General features: G+C 46.2%; 1 protein-coding gene across 7 annotated transcripts in view; it reads left to right on the forward strand.

Annotated features, from left to right (window-relative positions):
- Window positions 1–23251, forward strand: part of FAM107A (family with sequence similarity 107, member A) — a 91135-nt gene that overhangs the window by 57939 nt on the left and 9945 nt on the right. For 2 of the 7 annotated variants that reach the window (XM_010851551.1, XM_010851550.1), the window contains exon 1: window positions 12641–12803. The exons of 2 other annotated variants lie outside the window; for them this stretch is intronic. Coding sequence is in view for 1 of the 5 variants with exons in the window: in XM_010851548.1 (XP_010849850.1) it covers window positions 12619–12733 (115 nt within the window). In the remaining 4 variants the exon portion in view is untranslated. 3 more of the 7 variants (XM_010851548.1, XM_010851554.1, XM_010851556.1) reach the window with 3 other exon arrangements.

A 23251-nucleotide genomic window follows, 5' to 3' on the forward strand; every position in this document is an offset into this window, starting at 1 on the left:
ACACACATATACACAGACACTCACCGTTAGATAACTACAAAAGTTCCTGCACTCGCTCAAGTGCGGGAAGGCATTGGTAGGCACGGGAGACCGGATATGGGTAAGACTGGTGGCCTAAAGGAGCACACGCCAGCCAGTGAAGGGCTTCCGCTGTTCTGTGAGGGGAGAGTGTGCGTTGGTGGGGGGGCGCGGGGGAGAGGGTAGGGACGGTGAGGACAAGTTCCAGGAAGGCGAGGAACCAGTTTTCTAGATGTACACATTTAAGGAGAAAACGACTTGGAAAGAAACACAGGGTGGTTGTTTTTGAGGATTCGAGTTTAGGTGTTTTTTTCTATTTGTCTTTTTGTCATTTGCAGTAAACACATACTGTTTTTCTACTCAGGACGATAGTTTTTTGTTTTTTACTTTAGGAAAATAAAACAAATGTAATATAGAGTCTGTGTGAAAATAATTTGGAAAATACAAGGATGTGGAAAGAAGAAAAAGAACTCCCGCAATAAGCATCTAGGGCGTTTCATTCCTATCTTAGTGCTTGGAGACAGGCATTCAGAGGAGGTGAAAATCGGCTCCCTGCCGGCCAGGAGAGAAGGAAATGTGAAGGGACTTAGGCTTCCGAGGCAGCTACCCTCTGCCTTCGGCGAGGAGCCCAAGGATAGTCCTGGGCGCCCAGCCCTGCAGCTGAAAGCGCGGCCAGCGGCGCGGTGGACGGTGGGTGCGCGTCCGCAGCTGCGGCGCTTGCCCCCTGCCCTCACGGAGTCTGCTACGGGACTGAGCGTTGCCTACTTAGATGGGCCCCACCCCGGGGAGATTTCACACGGAGTTACTGCTTGGGAACTTTGAAACAACGGTTCTCTGAGTCCAGAAGCACAGTCTGGCCAAGGTCTGAGGCGCCTTCCGGAAGGGGGGGTGGGGGGTGCAGGGGTGGGTACCTTAAATCTGGCTGAACCACAGCAGGCAGAAAGCGATCTCTGAAATTGGAAGAAGCTGATTGCAAACCTCAGCTCCAGGGATTTCCGTACAAGACACCTATTCCTAAGGGCCTCTATCCAGTTGCTGCCTGCTCACTAAGGTGAGGAGAAGGTAGCTCTAATCTGAAGATCTTGTATTCTCTAACCTGGAACCACAGCTATGAGCCTCACTCAAACAGGAACATTTTTCTCCTGGCCATACATCCAGAGTGGCAGATATGGGCACACATATCGTCCTGGGGCCACACACTGCCCGGTAACTCACAGCTGTCAGGAAGGGAGCGGAGGCTGGCTTGCAGGCCTCACAGAGGGTGCGCTTGCACTGCGTTAGGCGCTGTGCCACTGACTGTCTTCACAGCCCTACAAAGTCACAGCTGTTATCCCCATTTAGTAGATGAGGAGACTGAGGCTCTAGAGCTTAAGCAGCATGCCCATAGTCCTGCTAGGGGAACTTTTCTATCCCACTAATGTGTAGAAAACACACTCAAACTCTGGTGCATCTATGCCAAGTCTGCACATCTCAGAACAGTCATCATGGTGAATGACTGCTGCGTGTGTGTCTGCTCAGTCGTGTCTGAGCAACCCCGTGGACTGTACCCCGCCAGGCTCCTCTGTCCATGGGACCTCCCAGGCAAGAGTCCTGGAGTCGGTTGCCATTTCCTCTTCCAGGGGATCTTCCTGACCCAAAGGACTGAACCCCCATCTCTTGAGTCTCTTACACTGGCAGTCAGATTATTTACCACTAGCATCATTTGCTGCTAAGTCACTTCAGTCGTGTCCGACTCTGTGTGACCCCGTAGATGGCAGCCCACCAGGCTCCCCCATCCCTGAGATTCTTCAGGCAAGAACACTGGAGTGGGGTGCCATTTCCTTTCTCCAATGCATGAAAGTGAAAAGTGAAAGTGAAGTCACTCAGTCGTGTCCGACCCTCAGCGACCCCATGGACTGCAGCCTTCCAGGCTCCTCCATCCATGGGATTTTCCAGGCAAGAGTACTGGAGTGGGGTGCCATTGCCTTCTCCGAATAGCATCATCTGGGAAGCCCTAAATGATTTCTGGTCACTAGCTATTGCCACTCTCTGCCAAATGCTGTAGATCTGCCATCATCAATTTCATTTATTCATTCAGCTAGTGTGTATTGACCACTGTTATACACTAGGCCCTGTGAAAGGCACAGGCATGTGCTGATACACAGAGAAGTCCCTCCTTTCAGGGAGCTAAGTGGTATTAAGCTCTATTTTAAACATGTGGAAACTGAGGCTCAGAAGGTAACATGACTTGTCTAGAGTCACACAGCCAGTCAAGGGTGAGAGCCGAGATTCAAACTCAAGGCCACATGCCTCTGGGGCCACTGCTCTAGCCGTATCCCACAAGGAAGACATAAGGGCTGGGGGTGAGGAGCCAACTGGGCCACTGAGTGAAAGAGGCAAGAGCCCCCTCCTGTTAGAAGCCCCCCCGAGGACCGGTATGATAGGATCAAACCCATTTTCATTTACACCAGCCTCAAGTAATGTAATACTTATAGAGAAAGTCTCATTCCAAATTATTTGAAAACAATTTCTCAGTATTAGAGTAATAGAGGCTTATCACGGATATTCTGGAAAATTAAGAATGAAGACGGGGAAGGCTCACCCACAATCCCACTAGCCGTAAAGCAGCCACTGGTAATCTAGGGGCGGTCTCCTGGTCTTTGCTGTGCAAGATTTGTGTGTGGGTGTGTGCTTCACGTTGCTGAGCTGGTACAGACTCTAGTTTTCAATCCCATCTTTCTTCACTTGCATAAATATCTTCTATCTTCCTGTTTCTAAATGGGCTAGTGAGGTAACAGCTACCACGCTGGAAGCCTGACGCTACGGCAGGCACCGTGTGCAGTGGTTCCTGCGCCATGCCCCGCTTATTCCCCAAAGAACGTCTGCCCCAGTTTAGAGATGGGGAAGCAGGAAGTTGAAGGTCACCGAGCTGCCCAACACTGGAGCCAGGATTGGTATCTGGGTCAACACCAGAGCCCATGTTCTTAACCACTGAGCTGGAAAGGGTCACCTCTGGGGAACAACTTATGCTTGGCCATGCCTGGTAAGCGAGGCAGTGCTGGAGTAAGAGTCCACCTGAGGCTCTTCTCCCACCTGGAGCTCAGCCCAGGTTCCTGAGAGGCAGGGATGTCAGCGTCTGTGCTTCTCTGCACCCATATGATGGTCATCGTTTTCACTGCTGCCTGCCAAGCAAGGCTGCCAGATAAAATAGTTAAATTAAAATGGTTACATTTGAATCTCAGATACACAATGAATAATATTTTAGCGTGAATATGTCCCAAATATTGTATGGGTTTGCTAATCTGAAATTCAAATTTAACTGGACCTGCTGTGTGGTTTTTTTTTTTTTTTTACACATATATACATTCCTTTTTAAAAAAATTATTTTCCATTATGGTTTATCCCAGGAGATTGGACGCAGCTCCCTGTGCTATACAGTAGGGCCTCATTGTTCATCCATTCCGTATGTGACAGTTTGCATCTGATGACCCCCAGTTCCCAGCCGATCACGCGCCCTCCAGCCCTCCCCCTTGGCACCTGTAGGTCTGATCTCTGTGTGAGTCTGTGTCTGCTGTGTAGACAGGTTCATCTGTGTCACAGTTTAGATTCCACATACAAGCAATACCGTGCCGTATCTGTCTTTCTCCTGACTTCACTTAGTATGGTGATCTCTAGTTGCGGCTGTGCTGCTGCAAACAGCATTCTTTCTTTCTTCTTTACGGCCAAGTAGTATTCCATTGCGTATATGTACCCCATCTTCTTTATCCATACATCTGTTGGCATCTGATGGGCATTTCCACATCTTGGCTGTCGTGAATAGTGCTGCTATGAACACAGGGGTGCATGGATCTTTTTGAATTATAGCTTTGTCTGGATATATGCCCGGGAGTGTGACTGCTGGATCACATGGTAATTCTAGTTTTCTGAGGAATCTCCATACTGTTTTCCAAAGTGGCTACATCAACTTATATTCCCACTCGGTGTAGGATTCTCTTTTCTCGACATCCTCTCCAGCATTTGTTATTTATAGACTTTTTAATGACAGCCATTATGATCAGTGTGAGGTGACACCTCATGGTAGTTTTGATTTGCGTGTCTCTAATAATTAGTGATGCTGAGCGTCTTTCATGTGCCTACTGGTCATCTCTATGTCTTCTTTGGAGCGATGTCTTAGCTTAGCAGTCCCCAACCTTTTTGGCTTGAGGGACTGGTTTTGTGGAAGACAGTTTTTCCATGGGTAGGGGAGGAACGGTTCAGGCAGTAATGTGAGCTGTAGGGGGAGGAGGGCAGATGAAGCTTCCCTTGATCAGCCTGCTGCTCACCTCCTGACGTGCAACCCGGTTCCTACAGGTGCCAGTAGCAGTCTGAGGCCTGGGAATTGGGGACCCCTGTCTTTGATTTTCTGCCCATTTTTCAGTTGAGCTGTTTATTGTTGCTGAGTTGTATGAGCTGTTTGCATATTTTGGAGATTAAGCCCTTGTCGGTTACATCATTTGCAAATATTTTCTCCCGTTCTGTAGGTTGTTTTTTTTTCTGCCTTTTTTTTTTAAATGGTTTCCTTTGCTTCCGAAAAGCTTTTAATTAGATCTGTCTTTTTTTTTCTTTCTTTCTTAATTTCTATCGCTTTGGGAAACTGACCTAAGACAACATTGGTACTACTTCTGTCAGAGAATGTTTTTGCCTACGCTCTCTCCAAAGAGTTTTACGGTATCATGTCTTAGGTTTACATCTTTAAGCCATTTTGAGTTCATTTTTGTGCATGGTCTGAGGGTGTGTTCTAACTTCATTGATTTACACACGTTGGGATGCTGCATTTTTGTTGGCTGTCATACATGCGGCAGCCCCATTGCCAGGCATCATGGAAGTTTGCTTGGCTTGATAAACCACGGTCTGTCCTGGTTCCCCTTGACACACAGACACATACTCTCACATCCCCTTTCTGGTATCTGTGTCTACTGTCCATATTTTGTCTGGCTGCAAGTGAGTTAAAATATGCTGGAGGTCCGGGGTCCCTTCGGGTCCTTCTGCAGCTAAGAGACCAGATTCAGCACGCCTAACTGTGGCTGGGTTGAGAGCCAGCTTTCTGAAACAAGCCCCTTGGTTCTTTTCCCTCCCTCCTGCTTTCCTGTTTTCATGCTTCAATCCCTCCACAGGGTAAATTCTTCCCCGTTCAAATTTGTTGTAAAGGCAACTCTCTTCCTTTTATAGTCTCTCCAGGGACCCCATGACAAGTTTTTCTGCCAGTATAGCTTCTCCTGCCATGTCCTTTCAGCGGAGCAGGTTGGGGGCCAGGGTGGTAGGGGTGGTGGGGGGGGAGGTTGGATCCTAAGGCTGTTTTGTGGGTGGCTTCTCAGACACCTCACTGAGGCCTTGAAAGGGGGCCTTGGAGATTTAGACTGAATACAGAGCTGAGGAAGTTTGCAGTTGCCATGGAAACTTCTTGTCTGGTGTTTGTGGGCCCAGATAAGCTGTTCCAGGCGTCTGTCTGCTTGTGGGTGGGGGGGTCAAAAAATCAAAGGAAAAGGGGTTTTTGGAGTTTTTAGTGCAAGCAATGGCACACCACTCCAGTACCCCTGCCTGGAAAATCCCATGGACAGAGGAGCCTGGTAGGCTGCAGTCCATGGGGTCGCGAAGAGTCGGACATGAGCGACTTCACTTTCACTTTTTCCTTTCATGCATTGGAGAAGGCAATGGCAACCCACTCCAGTGTTCTTGCCTGGAGAATCCCAGGGATGGGGAAGCCTGGTGGGCTGCCCTCTATGGGGTCACACAGAGTTGGACACGACTGAAGCGACTTAGCAGCAGCAGCAACAGCAGCAGCAGTGCAAGCTGCAGCCCCAGCCCACGACAGATGTGGGAACATTCCTCAGCTCCCACTCATGACTGCCTCTCCTGGCCTTAGACTAGTGAAAGTGTTAGTTTTTCAGTCGTATCCGACTCTTTGTGACCCCATGGACTGTTCCTCACGCTTCCCTGGTGGCTCAGATAGGTCTTCACTACCCACCTTCTTTTTAGCTCATCTATTTCCCAAGAAAACAGATTTCAGAGGGACAGGAAGGGGAGTGTGGGAGAGATGTGCTCAGCCTCTGGAATCCCCTTCGGGTCCTCCATGGGACTGAGCAAAAACTCCAGTCCTCAGGCCCCTGTATTTTGGAGTCCTGCTGTATGGGAGAATGGGAAAGCCGCACAGACCAAGGCAGGAGGCAGCATCTTGGGTTGAATCTGGCCACTGCCTGGAGTACACTCTTAACAGGCTCATTTGACCAAAAGGCCTCTATTTTTCAGTATGTAAAATGTACATGACTGAACCAGATGTGAAGTTTAACTATGGTTGGAAAAGGTTGCTCTTTTCCCATATTTTTCATCTTGTTTTTTTTTCTGATAACAAAGGCAATACATGCTTTTTTTTGTTTGTTTTTTTTAGGCATAAACATTACATATATACTGGGACAAAAGAGAAAGGCCCGTAATTTTATGCTGCAGAATAGTGGTTCTCAGACTCTCAAATATAAACAGACCCCCGGGGGAACTAGCTAAAATTCCACATTCCTAGGCCCCTCCCTCTTAGGTTCTAACACAGAAATCCAAAAACCTGGCCCAGTAGTTTGACTGTAACACTCATGCCCAGTGAAGGCTAGTAATGACATCTGAGATACGTCGGTCTAGAACTGACCTCTGTTAACAGTTCAGTGTATATGCCTGCAGACTGGTTCTCTGTGTATATACTAACTTTATCTTGGAGGGGAAAAAAGATAGAGGAATCAGACTATGTATGATGTTGCCCTTTGATTTTTCATCAAATACGCAGTAGACATCTTTCTTTAGGTTAATCAATAGATATGGTATTGATGGCATCTCATTATAAGACGTAGCATAATTTCTTACTGATGAGGTATGGCTTGGGAAATGGTGGCTGTTGACTTCACACAGTTACATGCTCACACGTGTGTACTCACACACAGCAAGACGGTGCTGTCCCTAGTTCAGAGATATCCAGATCTCTGCTGTCTGCAAGTCAGCAGTAGGGGCTGAGCAGCTGGTACGGGCACAGGGTACTAAGAAGCATAAGGTGAAGCCCTGCCCTCTGCTGATGGTTGGTGAGAGAGCCTGAGGGGTCTACACACAGGCTGAACTGAAAGAAGAGCTTTAGTGAAAGAAGAACAGTGGGTCCCAACTGCCTGGGGAAAAGGGCACCCAACCTGGGGGCGTTTCCTGCCCGACTGTCCTTGGCTCTCGATTGCTCTGGTGCTGCCATCAGAACCCCCTGATAAAGGGAACACACAGTGGGGATGGACGGCCACAGCCGGCTGCTCTGGGCTGAGATGGCCCGGGGGTGTGTCTGACCCGGGTGGTGAGCAGACACTCAGCAGGTCCTCCTGCCCCAGCATCCGTGTTGCTCTTCACTTGTCAGAGGACACTGGGATTGCTTCAGACAAGACACCGTGGGCCCTGAGAAGTGCTGCCCGCAATACTAGTTGTCTGCTCAGTGGGACACGTGGTGAGGACCAGTGACAGGGAGGAGTGGTGGGACAAGAACCTGGTTATGGTCTCCCAGTGTCAGATCTCATCAGGCTAAGCCACAGCAGGATGGGAAGCTGGGAGAGGCGCCACGCACGAGGACGTTAAGAGACAATTTCGGAAGAAGAAATGAAAGGAACGCACCTTGTTTCCAGAAAATTGTTTAACACGGGCAAATTTGGGACCCTGTAAGTTGACGTGGCTCCAGAATGGCGGGTTTGGCCAAAGCTCCCAGGATACGCAGGCCTGCCTGCCCCCATGTGCTTCTGTCTCACTCACGCCCGGCCTCCACCCCAGGGGCCTTGCATCCTACCCTGGGGCCTCTGCACTGGCTGTCCTCACTTTGGGATGCTCCCCTCCCCACCACTCCAGCCTCCCGAAAATGCCACCTCCCCACTCTCCACGCTTCCTGAGGTCCAGAGCCTTCCCCCCTATCTTGCCCAGGCTTGCATTCATCAGAAAGTTCACCGCAGCTTGACATGTTCTTGTTTGTCTCATTTTTTGGTCTGAACCCCACCTTGAAAGCAAGTTACCTGAGCACAAGAATACGGTCTCATTTCCATTGTACCTCCAGCACTGGGCAATGGCAGGAACACAGTAGGTACTCAATAAATGTTGGTTACCTGAGTAACACAGGCCAAAGAGGATCAAAGTGCATTTTTTAAGAGTTTATTTATAATATTGTGTTAGCTTTGTTGTACAGCAGAAACTACCACAATGTTGTTAAAGCAACTGTACTCCAATTAAAAAACAAATAATATGTTAGTTTCAGGTGTGCAGTAGTGATTCAGATACATATATATATATATATGACTGCATATACATACACATATATATAAGTCTGTTCTTTTGCAGGTAGTTTTCCATTATTTTTACAAGATGCTGAATATAGTTCCTGTATTATATAGTGAAACTTTGCCCACTGTTTATTCATTTTATATATAGTGCGTATCTGTTAATCCCGTACTCCGAATTCGTCCCTCCCCACCACCTCCTTTGGTAACCATAGTTTTCTTCTGTGTCTGAGAGTCAGTCAGTCCATTTGTGTTATTTTTTTAGATTCCACATTTAAGTGATACAATATAGTACTTGCCTTTCTCTGACTGACTTCAGTTAGTTTGATAATCTCTAGGACCATCCATGTTGCTCCAAATGACAGTATTTTTTTAAATTATTGGAGTATAGTGGATTTACAGTGTTGTGTTTCAGGGGTATAGCCAAGTGACTCAGTCGCAGATAAACACAGACCCACCTTTTTTTCAGATTCTTTTCCCATCAGGCCATTACAGAGTGCTGACCGGAGTCCCTTGTGCTTTACAGTAGGCTTTGTTAGCTGTCTTATATACACTAGTGTGTCTATTGCCATCCTAATCTTTCCATTTATCCCTCCCTCATCCTCTAAATGTGTTTTGTACATTTGTGACCTGACTTCTGTTGTGTAAGTTCATTTGCGCCCTTTTTTTGGCTCCACCCCATGTAAGTGCTGTCATATCTGCCTTTCTGTGTCTGACTCGCTTCACCCAGTGCGACACTCTCTAGGTCCGTCCATGTTGCTGCAAATGGCGTTACTTCATTTTTCCTGGCTGAGTAATATTCCCTTGTATGTATGTACCACATCTTCTTTATCCATTCCTCTGGCAGTGGACCTTTATTTTCTTTTCGTTGCCATGGGAAGCAATCTCATCATCTCAATTTCTTTTCCGATCTTTCATTGCTAGCCTCTGACGATGGACATTTAGGGTTTCTTCCACGTTGTGGGTATTGTAAATAGTGCTGCAGCAAACACTGGAGTGCACGTGTCTTGTTAAAAAATGATCAAAATTTAGCCTATGGAGTTATGGAGGACAGAAGTTGGAAGTCATTTGTGTCCTAGACATAAATGAGTTTTCATAAATATTCATGTGATTCTCATCAGATAAAAAAGCACAGTGTATTTATAATTCACTGCATCATGGATGTCATTCCTGGCTGAAGAGAACTTCCGGTTTGTCTAGATATTAGTGAAAACCAAAATATCAAAATTTTTGCTTAAGTGTAACACCCCTACAGTTGAGTGCACAAATCTTACATGGTCAGCCTGATGTATTTTTTAAAATGGAATTCACCTGCACAGTCACCTGTCTGATTAACACTATGCAATCAGTGTCCACTATTCTGACTCCGATCACCACGTGTTCTGTGTTGAAATGTATATAAACAGAATCACAGAGTATGTATTCTCTTGTGGCATCTGACTCTCAACATCCTTTTTTCCATGAGGCATCCATTGTTGGGGCAATCTGAGCGCAGGCTGGAAAAGAATTTCCAGACACAGTATTGCAGAGGAGAGTGAATTAGGAACAAAGAGCAGACGAGACAATGTGGGCACGGCAGGTGCAGCGGGCTGGCCTCCTGACAGGCCACGGAGAGTCGACGGTTCTCCTGAGTTAACAGCCAATTTTGTGAGTTTATAGGCTCAAGACAAAGAAAATTCCTGCTGGAAGGCTGGCATTAGGTGACTGGCTAGGGGGCTAATAGCGTGTTTACTGGAGTGGGCATATTTGCCAATTTGAAGTCAGGAAGCTTGTCAGGGACGATCAGGGGCTTTTGGCAACGGTTACAAAGGGGCCCAAATAGCTTCGGAGGTGTCCTTGGTTCTGGGCTCCACTTCTGCGGTCTTGGTACAGGGACTCGCACCTTGGCCCGGGGCAGGACTCAACATCCATGTTTTTGCAACAGTAGTTTACTCTTTCTTTATTGTTTTGTAGGGTTCCATTTGTGAAGACATCACTCTTTATGCTCCTCCTGTGTGGGTTAATGTTTTCTTTCCCTTTTGGAGGTCGGAGGTCTTCAGCCAGCATTCAGTGGTCTTCTCTGCCAGTCACTCCACTTGCATCTCTGACATATTTGTGGAGATCGGTGAGCTCCACGGCCTGCCTTCCGCCATCTGGGTTCTGCTTTTATGTATTTAGCACTGGGAGACTAAGAAGATCTTGCTGCAATTTATGTCAGAGAACGTTTTGCCGATGTCCTTTTCTGTGAGTTTTTTGGGTACTTTATGTTGGGTCATGTTTTGTGCTTCAGTCTTTTAGCCATTTTGAGTCTGTCTTTGTAGATGGTGTGAGTCTGTCTCTGTGGACAGTTCTCCTCCAAACTCCGCTCCCATCCAGGCAGCCACATAACACTGAGCAGGTCCTAGTTGGTTATCCAATTTAAACACAGCCCTGTGTACATGTCCATCCCAAACTCCCTACCTATCCCTTCCCTCCATCCTCCCTGCCCTTCTCTCCAGCAACCAAAAGTCTGTCTCTGTTTGTAAGTTCATTCATATCATTTCTTTTTGGCTTCTACACCTCAGGGATGTCATACGATATTCCTCCTTCTCTGGCTGATTTACTTCACTCAGTATGACAATGTCTGAGTCCATCCACGTTTCTGCAAATGGCAAGAAATCCAACACATTTCTGTATGTCAACCTTGTGTCCTGCTACTTTGATGGGTTCGGTTGATCAGTTCGGACACTTTTGTGTGGAATCTGTAGGGCTGTCTATGTCGTGTCACCTGTATATGATGATTTTACCTCTTCCCTTCTCATCTGGTGCCTTGTATTTCTTTTTCTTGCCTGACTATCATGGCTAGGACTTCCAATACCATGCTGAATAGAAGTGGTGAGAGTGGGCATCCTTGTCTTGTTCCAGACTTTAGTGGGAGGGCTTTCAGCTTTTCACGGTTGAGTATTATGCTGGGTTTGTCACCAATGGCTTTTATCTTTGAGATATGTTCCTTCTGTACCCGCTTTGGTGAGAATTTTCATCATGAACCAGTGAATTTCATCAAATGCTTTTTCTGCATCTACTGAAGTGATCATATGGTTTCTGTCCTTTGTTGATACGGCGTACCACACTGACCAGTTTGCATATATTGACCCATCCTTGTGAACCTGGAATGGATCCAACTTGATCATGGTGTATGATCCTTTTATGAATTGTTGGATTCAGTTTGCTAATATTTTACTGAAGCAAAATTGCATTTTTAACGTTGGCATTCATGCTGGATGTATGCCCTGGGTCTAATCACGTCCCAGCCCACCCAGACTCTTCATGAGAAAGTAGAGGTGGGAAGAGGGCCAAGCTTAAGTGGAGGTCAGCTTCCTCACTAGGGGATTAAGGAATGACAACACAGGCTAGAAAACACGTCCACGTTTCAAGTGAGCCGATTGTGAAACTAGGAGAATGCCTCTGTTATCTGTAAACACCCACACTGGCCTTCGGTATCTACATATGCTCTTTATTTTCACACTCATACACTGACTCCCTGAGACGAGATCTACCCAGCACAGACCCCGCCAGGCACAGCGCTGCACGCCAGGCCCTGCACGCCGTTCACACCGAGTCCAGCTCTCTCCGCGGGAAAAGTCCTCCTTGCCATGCACTGACCGCCGGCTTCCCCTGTGTCAGCTCATCTGTGTTTCTTCTCAACCACTGTTTTTTTCCACACTTGACACAGAAACCAAGGCTCAGGGGTTGCTGACTAGCTGCCCAAGGGGCTCACACCCGGGCTAAGCAGGGACGAACACAAGGGCTGGTCTGGCCCAGAGCCCGTCAGCATCCACTCACCCACCTCCCCTGGGCACCATCCTGTGGCTCCCCACTGAGGTTCAGGGTACTGAGGAAACACCAAGGATGGAGTTGCTGGCCTGTAAGTGGGTGACTGGAACTGACCCAGCCTAGTTTCCCCTCCTTTTGCACCAAGAGCCGCTTTCCCCTGGGGAGTCGTGCTGGGCAGCAGGAAGCCTGCCTCCCAACCCCCACCAGGTCAGGGAGGTACCAGAAGGCATTCTGGCTGACCCTCCCATCAGAAACAAGGGAAATGCCTGTGCCTGGGCCACCCTGCTCAGAACAAAGCTTGGCATGTCCTTGCCCCTCAACGATCTGACCAAATCGATACTTATTTGTGCCTGCCTCCCCAGCAGTGGGGCTCGGACACAGTGTTCCGCATGGAGGAAGTGGCCGAGCACCAAGTGTAATACCCGTTACTATAGTAACAGTTCCTTTCTAATGATACCAGAATAAACAGGAACGCAGAGCCGCCCCACTCGCTGGCTCTCTTCATCCCCAGGGCTTGATGAACCGCCCTGTGGAGGCGGCCCCTCCTGGCTCACCCGGGACTCTGGTGGAGGGAGGACCAGCAGCGCTGCGCTCCGAAGTTCTCTTCCCAAGGACACGGGCTCAGCTGAGGAGTAAGACCGTCTCTCTTCTGTCCCCCCTGCTGCTGAGCTGGGGTGTGGTGCCAAGAAGGGGTGTGGTGGGGTAAGGAGGGTAGCCTCCCAGTGCCAGGGAGGCCGGCAGTGGGGCAGAGCTCTTTGAGCCCAGGTACCGCACTCTGCGAAATGACTCGGGTGCCTCTGGGGACCTGGGTTTGGGAAAGGGCTCAGAGAGGCCGGGCAGGGAGCACCCAGATGCAGCCTCCCCCGCGCCCTGCTCTGGCTGATCTCTTTCTTCTGAATGCTCAGATGCGCCTGAGTTCATGCGTGGTGTGACCTCGTAGCAGCTGTAGTTCTCTTGAGAACCGACAGGTCAGAGGCCAGCAGACGGCCCCAGGCAGACAGCTCAGCTCAGGCTCCGGAGCCTTCACTTGCTGGCCGTGTGATCTGGGAAAGACCCCTCAGGCTCCGGAGCCTTCACTGGCACAAAGGGGTCTCAAGGGCACCACGTCCTCATTCTGTCCTAAGGATTTCATGAGGTGCGGCCGCGATGCTGAGTGCAGCTCATGGCACAGGGTGAGGGCACGGCTGTGTGCTGCCCGCCTGGATTTGGCTTCAGCACTTTGCAGTGTGAGGCAAAGCTGGTACTGGGCCAGAAATCGGGGGGTTATGGGGTCGGGTGCGTCACTTTTCTGAACTGCTGCTAAACCCAGCGGTTTCCCAGCTGTGGGGCAGCCCCCGTACCTGCGTCTCTGGCCAGCTTGGACCCTGAGTGGCTCTTCACTGGCGGTAAGTCCTGCCAGGATCCCCCCGCCAGAGGCACTGGTCAAGTGGGGTGCCTGGCATCATGCCACTGGGGGGCCGACACTGCGCCTTAATCAACTGCGTGGGGCTCTCCACCACCCCCCGCCCCCAACCGCTAAGGACCTTCCACGTCCAGCCCTGGACTCTGCTGTGGAACTGATTTGAAACCCTGTGTACCCACCAGCCCATCTCACAAACGAGGAGGTCACGGGAGACGCAAGCAGAATGTTGAGGAAGTTTGTCTTGAGTCAGTTTGGTTGGGGGAGGCTGTGATCGAGCCGCTCTGGCGGGGGCTGCCAGGCATCAGTGGCGGGGGGCTGAAAGTGTGGAGGAGGCCCCCAGATATGCCACGCTGTGGCTGCAGGCCAGGTAAATACAAATGGGTACTCTGCCCACTGGGAGGAAAGAGGTACGAAGGTTCGGAAATGTGATGGCCACGCTCGTCACTTTTACTGAATGCCTCTTTCTCCTTGGTCAGTAGTTATTTTCAAAGCTTCCCTTCTCCTCTGCGCCTCCATCCCATGAAACGCTGAACCGACTAGATCACTGGCTGTGTTATAAACGCGGCAGCTTGAACAGTAATGAGGAACAGGGGCAGGGGGAGGGAGGGCGGAGTGAAGACTCGGACAGAACCCTGGGAGGCACGGCCACTGGCTGGACTCTCCTGGCAGCCCAGCGCGGGGCAGACAGGCCGGTGGATTCTGGCTTAAGCCCAGAGCAGTGAGGGCCCGACCCGGGCTCCCCAATGAGAGGGCGCAGAGTTCCTCGGTTAGCAGCACCGGTTTCTCATTATCAAAGGGCTCCCACTGCCTCTTTACTGGGGTTTCTCGAGTGTCCGGAGAGGAAAGGGATGTAAAGCTGCTTGGTTGACTGAGGCGATGCCTTGCACCTGGAAGACACTGCTGCGGTAGAAAGAGCACTGGCTTTGGGGCCCAAAGCTTCTGACTTTGCCGTTTATTTTGTGTATCTTTGGACAAGTAGCTTGGCCTCTGGGAGATTCAGTTTTCACATTTAGAAAATGGGAATAATAAAACAGTACCACTGGCTGCCTCCTGGGGGCGACTGTGAGATCCAGATGCAGGCGAACGAGCCCTCATCAGATGTCAGGTGTTCAACACGGGTCCCCCTTAGCGGCGGTGGTAAAGAACCTGCCTGTCCATGCAGGAGACATGAGCGATGCGGGTTCGATCCCTGGCTCAGGAAGATGCCCTGGAGGAGGGCATGGCAGTCCACTCCAGTATTCTTGCCTGGAGAATCCCATGGACAGAGGAGCCTGGCGGGCTACAGTTGCAGAGAGTCTGTCGTTGGCTGCCTCTGCCCCACCCCCACCACTTCAGCCTGTCCAGTCTTCACAGCATCTTGATTGTAGAGAGGAGAAGGATCCAGAAATTAAGTACCCATCCAAGGTCACAAAGCTGCCAAGCACATTGACTGTAATCAGACCCACTCCCAAGAGCCAGTCCAGGTAGTCAGCTGAAATCACTCAGGCCAAAGCAAAAACAGCTTTTTTAAAACTCTGTGTTACAAAGTTGTCTGACTATTAGACTCACTTAGGACGCTTTTTTACTTTTTATGTCATATTGAACTATACTTACCTTGATTTAGTTTCAGGTGTGCAACAAAGTGATTTAGTTATACATACACACACACACACGTGCATTTTTAAAAATTCTTTTCCCAATTAGGTTATTACAGGATATTGAACAAAGTTCACTGCTATACGCTAGGTCCTTATTATCTGTTTTGAATGTAGCAGGGTGCATATGCTTATTTCAGTTTATCCCTACTCCCCACCTTTACCGGCTGGCAACCATGTTTCTAAGCCTGAATCTGTTTCTGTCAAGAAAGTTCATTTCTATCATTTTTTTTAAGATTCTGCATGTAAACAATATCATATGGTATCTTTCTCTGACTGACTTCACTCAGTATGATAATCTCCAGGTTGATCCATGTTGCTGGAAATGGCATTGTTTCATTTTTATGGCTGAGTAGTATTCCCTTGTATTTATGTACTACATCTTCTTTATCCACTCCTCTGTTAAACGGACATTTAGGTTCCTTCCATATCTTGGCTACTGTAAACAGTGCTGCTATGAACATTTGGGTGCATACATCTTTCTGAATTACAGTTTCCTTCCGTTTTCCAGGAGTGGGATTGCTCTTTTTCGTTTTTAAAACTTTTCAGTTTTTTGCAGAACTTCCATACTGTTTTCCAATTTACATTCTATAAATTGGTACATACTGTAAATTGGTACTATACCAATTTACATTCCCACCAACAATGTAGGAGGGTTCCTTCTTCTCCATACCCTCTCCAGCATTTATCATTTGCGACTTTTCATGATGGCCGTTCTGACCAGTGTGAGGTGGGTGTCTCATTATAGTCTTGACTTGTATTTCTCTAATAATCAGTGATGTTGAGTATCTCTTCACGTGCCTCTTAGCCATCTGGCTGTCTTTGGAGAAATGTCTATTTAGGTCTTCTGCCCATTTTTTGATTGGCTTGCTTGCTTTTTTGATATTGAGCTGCACGCGCTGTTTGTGTATTTTGGAAATCAATTCCTTTTCAGTTCCTTTGCAAATATTTTTTCCCATTCTGTGGGTTGTCTTTTTGTTTTCTTTATGGTTTGCTTTACTGTGCAAAAGGTTTTAAGTTTAATTAGGTCCCATTTGTTTTTATTGTCATTGCTCTAAAGACGGGTCGAAAAAGATACTGCTGTGATTTACGTCAAACAGCGTCCTGCCTCTGTTTTCCTCTAAGAAAACACGGTGTTGTCTTACCTTTAGGTCTTTAATCAATTTCGAGTTTATTTTTGTCCATGGTGTTAAAGAATGTTCTAATTTCATTCTTTTACACATAGCTGTCCAGTTTTTCCAGCACTATTTATGAAGAGACTTGATTTCATTGCGTATCCTTGCCTCCTCTGTCGTGTTAGTTCACCATATCTGTGTGGATTTATTTCTGGCCTTTCTAGCCTGTTCTTTGGATGTGTATCTGTTTTGGTACCAGTACTGTACTACACTGATTGTAGCCTTGTAGTCTAGTCTGATCAGGGAGTCTGATTTCCTCCTCCATTTTTCTTTCTCAGGATTTCTTAGGGTATTTGGGGTATTTTGTGTTTTGATATAAATTTTAGAACTTTTTGTTCTAGTTCTGTGAAGAATGCTATTAATAATATAATAGGAATTGCATTCAATCTGTAGATTGCTTTGGGTGGGAATGTTTTTCTGGTCTTTCATTGTTAATGTACAGATGCAATGGATTTCTGTGTATTGATTTTGTATCCTGCAACTTTACCACATTCCTTGATGACCACTGGTGTTTCCTGGTCCCCTATAGTGTCCTGTCATCTGCAAACAGTGAGAATTTTACTTCTTTTCCAATTTGGATTCCTTTTAGTTCTTTTTCTTCTCTGATTGCCATGGCTAGAACTTCCAAAACCATGTTCAGTAAAAGTGGCGAAAGTGGACAGCCTTGCCCCACTCCTTACCTTAGAGGAACCGCTGTCAGCTTGTCACTGTGGAGTACGTTAGCAGGAGGTTTGTTTCATGTGTTATTTACCACGTTGCGGTAGATTCCATCTACATTCACTTTCTAACTGTGATATATCACCCTGACTGTTTTGTGGATATTAAAAAATCCTTGCAACCCTAGGATAAATCCCACTTGATCGTGCTATGTGATCCTTTTTAATGTATTGGTGGCATCGGTTTGCTACTATTTCGTTGAGGATTTTTGTGTCTGTGTTCATCAGTGATATTGACCTGTGATTTTCTCCTGTTGTGATATCTCTATCTGCTTTTGCTATTAACATCAGGGTGATGGTGGCCTCACAGAATGGGAGTGTTCGTTGCGCTGCAGTGTTCTGGGGAATTTCAGAAGCACAGGCATGAACTCTTCTCTAAATGTTTGACGGAATGCCTGTGACGCCGTCTGGCCCTGCACTTCTGTGTGTTCGGAGCTGTTCGATCACAGTTTCAGTTTTGGTACGTGTGCCTGGTCTGTTCGTATTGTCTACTTCCTCTGGTTCAGCTGGAAGACTGTACTTTTCTAAGAGGTTGCCCGTTTCTTCCAGGTCCTCCATTCTGTTGGCACACACTTGCCTGTAGTGGTCTCCTGTGATCTTTTTCTTATTTCTGTGGAGTCCATTGTAACTTATTTTTCATTTCTAATGCTACTGATTGGAGCCTTCTCCTTTTTGTTTCTAGATGATTCTGGCTGAAGATTTCTAAATTTTGTTCATCTTCTCAAAGAACCATTTTTTAAAAATTATTTTTATTATAGTTGCTTTACAGTGTTGTGTTTCCACTGCCCAGCAAAGTGAATCAGCTACATGTATCCATATATCCCTTCATTTTTCGATTTCCTTCTCACTTTAGGTCAACACAGAACACTGAGTTCCCTGAGCTATACAGCAGGTTCTCCTTCTTTGCCTGTTTTAAATACAGTATGAAGAGTGGAAGATGTCAAACCCAGTCTCCCCGTTCATCCCACCACACCTCTTCCCTCCTTGGTGTCCATTTCCTAGTTCTCTACTTCTGTGTCTCTATTTGTTTTTCAAATAAGACTGTCTATACCATTTTTCTATATTCCACATACATATGCGTTTATAGACAATATTTGGTTTTCTTCTTTCTTACTTCACTCTATGACAGTCTCTAAGTCCAACCAACCTCTATAAATGACCCCATTTCATTCTTTTTTATGACTGATATTCTACTGTTTATGTACCACATTTTCCCCCCCGCACTGGAGTATAAGTGCTTTACAGTGTTGTGTTAGTTTCTGCTGTACAAAAAAGTGAATCAGGGACTTCCCTGGTGGTCCAGTGGTTAAGAGTCTGCCTTCAAATGCAAGGGTTCAAGCCTTGGCCAGGAAACTAGGATCCCACGTGCCACAGAGTAAGGAAGCACATGAGCTGCAACGAACCACAGCGAAGACCCAACAGGTAATACAAAAAGTGAAGCAGCTACATGTATACATGTATCCCCTCCGTCCTGAGCCTCCCTCCCAGGCCCCCACCCACCTCCAGGGGTCATCACGGAACACCGAGCTGAGCTCATGTTCCATATGGCAGCCCTTCACTGGCTCTTTTATACATAGTGGTGTATGTGTCGAAGCTGCTCTCTCAATCGTTCAGCCCCCTCCTTCCCCATGTCCGAAAGTCCATTCTCTCTGTCTGCATCTCTCTTCCTGCCCTACAAGTAGGCTCATCAGTACCACTGTCTAGATTCCATATGTATGCATTAATATAAATACTGTTTTCTTTCTGAATTCCTTCACTCTGTATGACAGACTCTAGGTTCATCTGCATCACTACTACTGACTCAGTTTTGTTCCTTTTTATGGGTAATACTTCACTGTATCTAGCACCACATCTTCCTTATCCAGTCATCTGTCAGTGGGTGTTTAGACTGTTTCCATGTCCTGGCTACGGTAAACAGCGCTGCACTGCACCCTGGGGTACACGTATCTTTTTGAATTATGGTTTTCTCTGGTTACACGGCCAGTAGTGGGATTGCTGGGTCATGACGTAGTTCTATTCTTTTTTTTTAATGAACCTTCATAAAAACATAGTTTTTTTAAGAACCTGTTTATTTTGTTAATGAACCTTTATACTGCTCTCCATAGTGGCCGTATCAGTCTTACATTCCCACCAACAGTGCAAGAGGGTTCCGTTCTCTCCACACCTTATCCAGCGTTTGTTTGTAGATTTTTTAACAATGGCCATTCTGACACACTTGTAGGTACTACCTCATTGTAGCTTTGATGTGCATTTCTCTAATGATTAGTGATGTTGAGCATCTTTTCACGTGTTTGTTGACCATCTGAATATCTTCTTTGCAGAATGTCTATTTAGGTCTCCCACCCATTTTTTGATTGGGTTGTTTTTCTGATGTTGAGCTATGTGAGCTGTTTGTATATTTTAGAGACTAATCCTTTGTCAGTTGCTTTGGTTGCAAATATTTTCTCCCATTCTGAGGGGTGTCTTTTCATCTTATTTGTGGTTTCTTTTGCTCTGCAAAAAGCTTTTAAGCTTAAGTATGCCCCACTTGTTTGTTTTTGTTTTTATTACTGTAGGAGGGGGGTCAAAAAAGATCTTGGTGCAGTTTCTTTGAGTGTTCTGCCTGTGTTTTCCCCTTAAGAGTTTTACAGTGTCTGGCCTTACCTTCAGGTCTGTAATCCTCTTTGAGTTTGTGAGTGGCATTAGGGAGGGTTCTAGGTTCGTTCTTTTACATGGAGCTGCCCAGTTTTCACAGCAGCACTTACTGAAGAGACTGTCTTTTCTCCATCGTATACTCCGTGCCTCCTGTGTCACGTATGAGGTGCCCATGGGCCCCTGGGTTCATCTCTGGGCGTTCCATCCTGTCCCACCGATCTGTATTTGTTTTTTGTGCCAGTATTGTACTGTCTTGACCCCTGTGGCCTTGTAGTAAACTCTGAAGTCAGGGAGCCTGATCCCTCCAGTTCTGTTTTTCTTTCTCAAGATTGCTTAGGCTGCTTGGGTGTTCTGAATTTCCATACAAATTTTTTTTTTAAAGTGTTGTGAAAAATGCCATTGATAATTTGATCAGATTGCAATGAATCTGAAGACTGCTTTGGGTAGTATAGTCATTTTCCCAATACCGACTCTTCCAGTCCAAGAACACAGCAGATCTCCCCATCTGTTTGCGTCATCATTTATTTCTTTCATCAGTATCTTACAAAGTTATCTGCGTGCAGGTCTTTGCCTCCTTAGGTAGGTTTATTCCTAGGTATTCTATTTGTTACAGTGGTAAACTGGGATTGTTTCCTTAATATCTCTTTCTGATCTTTCATTGTTAGTTACAGGAATGCAAGAGATTTGTTTATTAATTTTGTATCCTGTGACTTTGTACAAATCATTGATTAGGTCTAGTATTTTCCTGGTGGCATCTTTAGGATTTTCTATATATAGTATCGTGTCATCTGTAAATAGTGACAGTTTTACTACTCTTTTTCCAATGTGGATTCCTTTTGTTTCTTCTCTGATTGCTGTGGCTAGGACTTAATCGAATAATGGTGGACATACTTGTCTTATTCCTCATCTTAGAGGAAATGCTTTCAGTTTTTCACCTTTGAGAATGATGTTAGCTGTGGGTTTTTCATATATGATCTTTATTATGTTGAGATAGGCTCTCTCTATGCCACTTTCTAGAGAGTTTTTAATCATAAATGGCTGTTGAATTTTGTCAAAAGCTTTTTCTGTATCTAATGAGATGATCAGTCCTGAAGTACTGGAGCTTCAGGACTAATGCTGAAGCTCCAATACTCTGGCCACCTGACATTAAGAGCTGACCCACTGGAAAAGACCCCGATGCTGGGAGAGACTGAAGGCAGGAGGAGAAGGGGAAGACAGAGGATGAGATGGTTGGATGGCATCACCGACTCGATGGATGTAAGTTTGAGCAAGCTCTGGGAGATGGTGAAGGAGAGGGAAGCCTGGCGTGTTGCAGTTCATGAGGTTGCAGAGAGTCAGACATGACTTAGCATGTCTGAACAACGAGATGATCATATAATCTTTATTCTTCAATTTGCTAATACAGTGTATCACACTGGTTGACTTGCACATATTGAAAACTTCTTGCACCTCCGGGATAAATCCCACTTGGCTATGATGTATGATACTTTTAATATGTTGTTGGAAATGATTGCTAGTATTGAGGATTTTTGCACACGTGTTTATCAGTGATATTGTAAATTTGTGTGTGACGTCTTTGTCTGGTTTTGGTATCAGGGTGATGGTGGTGGACTCACAGAATGAGTTTGGGAGTGTTCCTCCCTCTGCAGCTTTTTGGAACAGTGTGAGAACGAGAGGTGTTACCCCTGCTCTAAATGTTCGATAGATTTCTCCTGTGAAGCCATCTGGTCCTGGACTTTTGTCTGTGGGAAGCTTTCTCATCACAGTTTCAGTACTTGCGACTGGTCTGTTCATATTTTCTATTACTTCCTGTCAAAGAACCAGCTTTTAGTTTCACTGATCATTGGTATTGTTTTCTTTGACTCTGTCATTTATTTCTGCTCTGATCTTTATTTCTTACCTTCAACTAACTCTGGGTTTGCTTTACTGTTCTTTCTCTAGTTGCTTTGGGTATAAAGCTAGGTTTTTGAGATTTTTCTTGAGGTAAGATGGCGTTGCTCTAGAGGTCTTTCTTAGAACTGCTTTTGCTGCATCCCACAGGTTTTGGATGTTTTCACTGTCATTTGTCTGTGGACATTTTTGTATTTCCTCTTTGATTTCTTCAAGATACATTGCTTAGTAACATACTTTTTAGCCTCAGTGTATTTGTATTAAGATTTTCCTGTAATTGATTTGTAATACAGTAATTAGATTTGTAATATCAGAATGATTTCTAATACTCTAGCATTGTGGTTGGAAAACATGCTTGATGTGATTTCAGTCCCAAGAGGTGATCTGTCCTGGAGAATGTTCCATGTGCCCTTGAGAAGAAAGTGTATTGTTTTTGGATGGAATGTTCTATAAGTAACAATTAGGTCTGTCTGATCTAATGTGTCATTTAAAGCCTGCGTGTCCTTAATAACTTTCTGTCCGTCTGATCTGTTTGTGTAAGTAGGGTGTGTCACTGTCAGTTCCCCCTTCTATGGCTGTTAGCATTTGCCTTATATACTGAGGTGTTCTTATGTTAGTAGTGAGTGTGTCCGACTCTCGCGACCCCATAGACTGTAGCCTCCCAGGCTCCTCTGTCCATGGGATTCTCCAGGCAAGAATACTGGAGTGGGTTGCCATTTCCTTCTCCAAGGGATCTTCCCAACCCAGGAATCGAACCTGGGTCTCCTGCATTGCAGGCAGATTGTTTACTGACTGAGCTATGTATATTTCAACTGTTATATCTTTTTCTTGAATTGATCTCCTGATCATTATGCATATTCTTTCTTGTGTAACAATCTTCATTTTAAAGTCTATTTTGTCTGATATAAATACTGCTATTCCAACTTTCTGTTGATTTCCATTTGCACGAAAACCCTTTTTCCATCCCTTTCCTTTCAGTCTGTATGTGCCTCTCTCACAGATAGCATATGTACAGGTCTTGTTTTTGTATCCATTCAGCCAGTCTGTGTCTTTGGTTGAGGCACTGAACATATAAATATATATGTTCCTAATGCCATTTTCTTAATTGTTTTGAGTTTGTAGGTTTTTTTCTTCTCTTTATTGTTCTCATCTCTTGTGGTTTAGTGACCATATTTAGTGCTGTGTGTGGGTTGCTTTTTTTCTTGTGTGTGTGTACCTATTTTTTTTTTTGCTTCATTTCCCATGAGCTTTTGATAAAGCAGTCTACACGCACACGCACACACACACGCACACACACACCCCCCTAATACCTTCCCTGGTGGCTCAGACAGTAAAGAATCCACCTGTGATGCAGAGACCTGGGTTTGATCCCTGGGTCAGGAAGATCCCCTGGAGAAGAGAATGGCAACCCACTCCACTGTTCTTGCCTAGAGAATTCCACTGACAGAGGAGCCTGGAGGGCTGCAGTTGCAAAGAGTTGGACATGACTGAGTGACACTCACACTATACATACACATACACACGAAGACACACACACAGACAAGACGGTTTTAAGCTCCTGGTCTCTTAATTTCAAAAGCAGATCTCATTTCCTACAGTTACTGGTTTGCTATCATATTTCCTCTTCGCAGGACTGTGGTTCTTCTTGCTTCTGCTGTGTATCCCCTGCTGAGGGAGATTGGTCCAGAGGCTTGTGCTT

This window comes from Bison bison, unplaced genomic scaffold (genome assembly GCF_000754665.1).
Source record: "Bison bison bison isolate TAMUID 2011002044 unplaced genomic scaffold, Bison_UMD1.0 scf7180017864304, whole genome shotgun sequence".
Taxonomy (NCBI): domain Eukaryota; kingdom Metazoa; phylum Chordata; class Mammalia; order Artiodactyla; family Bovidae; genus Bison; species Bison bison.